The sequence below is a fragment of the Sphaeroforma arctica genome, assembly GCF_001186125.1.
Source record: "Sphaeroforma arctica JP610 unplaced genomic scaffold supercont1.5344, whole genome shotgun sequence".
NCBI classification, from domain to species: Eukaryota; class Ichthyosporea; order Ichthyophonida; genus Sphaeroforma; species Sphaeroforma arctica.
Window position 1 is genome coordinate 1 of NW_014035214.1, and position 2,007 is coordinate 2,007.

At 41.5% G+C, this 2,007-nt stretch overlaps 1 protein-coding gene across 1 annotated transcript; it reads right to left on the minus strand.

Annotated features, from left to right (window-relative positions):
* Positions 1-127: 127 nt before the first annotated feature.
* Positions 128-1,173, minus strand: SARC_14941 (hypothetical protein; the record flags this gene model as incomplete). Its single annotated transcript, XM_014290929.1, has 2 exons — positions 128-338; positions 1,007-1,173. 2 exons carry the CDS (start codon positions 1,171-1,173, stop codon positions 128-130), a joined length of 378 nt encoding a protein of 125 aa, XP_014146404.1.
* Between the last annotated feature and the right edge of the window lie 834 nt (positions 1,174-2,007).

Genomic DNA, 2,007 nt, shown 5'->3' on the forward strand with positions numbered 1-2,007 from the left:
TTGTTGTCGCATTACCTCCCAAGTCCACGACTGGCCACTCAAGACTTATGTGGCATGGATAACGAGCATCAACTTCGATGATGCATGCATTTAGTGTTTTCTCCCATGCTTTTGTGCCGAGTTCTATTCAGTTATATTGTACAGTATTGTGCCATTCTTTGCTATTAACACGGATTCGCGTGTAATTGCCCTGAATGTAAGACACGGTTAGTCTGCCAATACACACCTTTAAGAGAACTGCCGCCTTGGGATCACCTTCCCTTAATCCCACCAGGGACTCGGCTATCAGTGACCGCACCCAATTGTAATCTTCTCGGCTGAGTTGTTGCTCACGGTAACTGTAGTAGCAGAGTGTAGGCTTGAGTGTTTCATGGTTGAGGTTGGTGATTGTATGCGAAGGTACTTATACTACCCAGTGTATACACAAGCCTAAGTCTAAGTAATTTGTCGTATGTCAAATGCACGCATACGTGTTTCGTGTAAGTTTAGGTAATATTTCGTATGTCAAATGTACGCATACGTGCTTCGTTGTGAGTGTTTCCTTCTGTACATACCAGTGGATGGGTGGTAGTATATAGTACACACAATGTTTTGGTGCCCAATATTTTGCTGGGATATGGCATCTGGGGTTGACCAACGGAAGAAGCCCAATTATAAACCAGTGCACTCGTTTTCGCGTATAAACCATTGGGTAAAACACACATATATATACAGGTTACACAGAAGTACATACGTGCACGCGTACAGTTACACACGTACGTACCCAAATTCACATTGAACAGAACCGCACAAAAAACACAGCCATCGCCTGCACTATATACTTGTAGCGAAGCCTGTCAATTGAGTCCACAAGCGCACTGAAAATGGCTGTCAGCATCAAAACAGGTCACTCACCATTAGTAAGATATGAAAATACATACTGGTAACACATTTACAATATACACACATGTAAACAAATATACCCGAACGTATTCACATTTAAAACATGGGCGCAAGCACAACATACTCGTTGCGAAGCCTGTCGGCTGTGTCGACCATGGCACCATAGATGGCTGTCATGATGTTATCAAAACAGTCCCTCTCCGCGCTGGTGGCCGATTGGATGTGCATGTTCTTGTACTTGCGCAACGCGTCTATGTACCGAACTCCCGCACTCTCATGCAGACACTGCATATATAAATAGATTTCACGTCAGTGGATAAAACATGGATACGTTGAGAGATGATTCATGATGCCATAAATAGACCATACCTGCTATTCTGGTATTCGCGCAGCGCGTGCATGTACTCCCGTGGTTCCATGCACTTTCAATGCATACAAATAAATTGTACGGCAATGAAACGGCTATAAATGATTTATGTTTTCATTGGGAGATGTTCTTAACCCATACATAAAATTAGTGCTTGCCACAGTCTATAGGACTACATGCGAGCCAATGCCATTTATATGATATATATGATATATATATATATTTACTAATAGGACCCCAACTAGTACTTTGCTACGCACTCGCGGCAATTACCGTCGAATCCGCAAATGTTAGCGGCCTAGAGCCACCGACGACAGAAATTATCACACTATACTCAAACATGTGCCTACAGTACACTTTAACATCGCAGTTTTACAAATACGAATCTAGATAAAAACCACTCACCTCGAATAAATGATCGCCCTGTCTGTGCATGTCGTACTGATCCTCGGGCCATTTACTGTGCACTTTCGTTACAATGTAATCTGCAGTAGTTTTATGGTGTATGTGAGTTTATAAGGTCGCAATTATATTAGCAGATTGACAATTTGCGTTCCGATACTACATAGGGTGTGTGCTAGCACTTGAAGGCTAAGTAGTAATGATGCAGTGACCAAGTAGTAACCTGGATATATTTACATCTATGCGCATTCGCACACACGCGCACTCACACACACATATATATATATATATGATGCATCTATATATATATATATATATATATATATATATATATTATACTACGTGTTATGTACGGT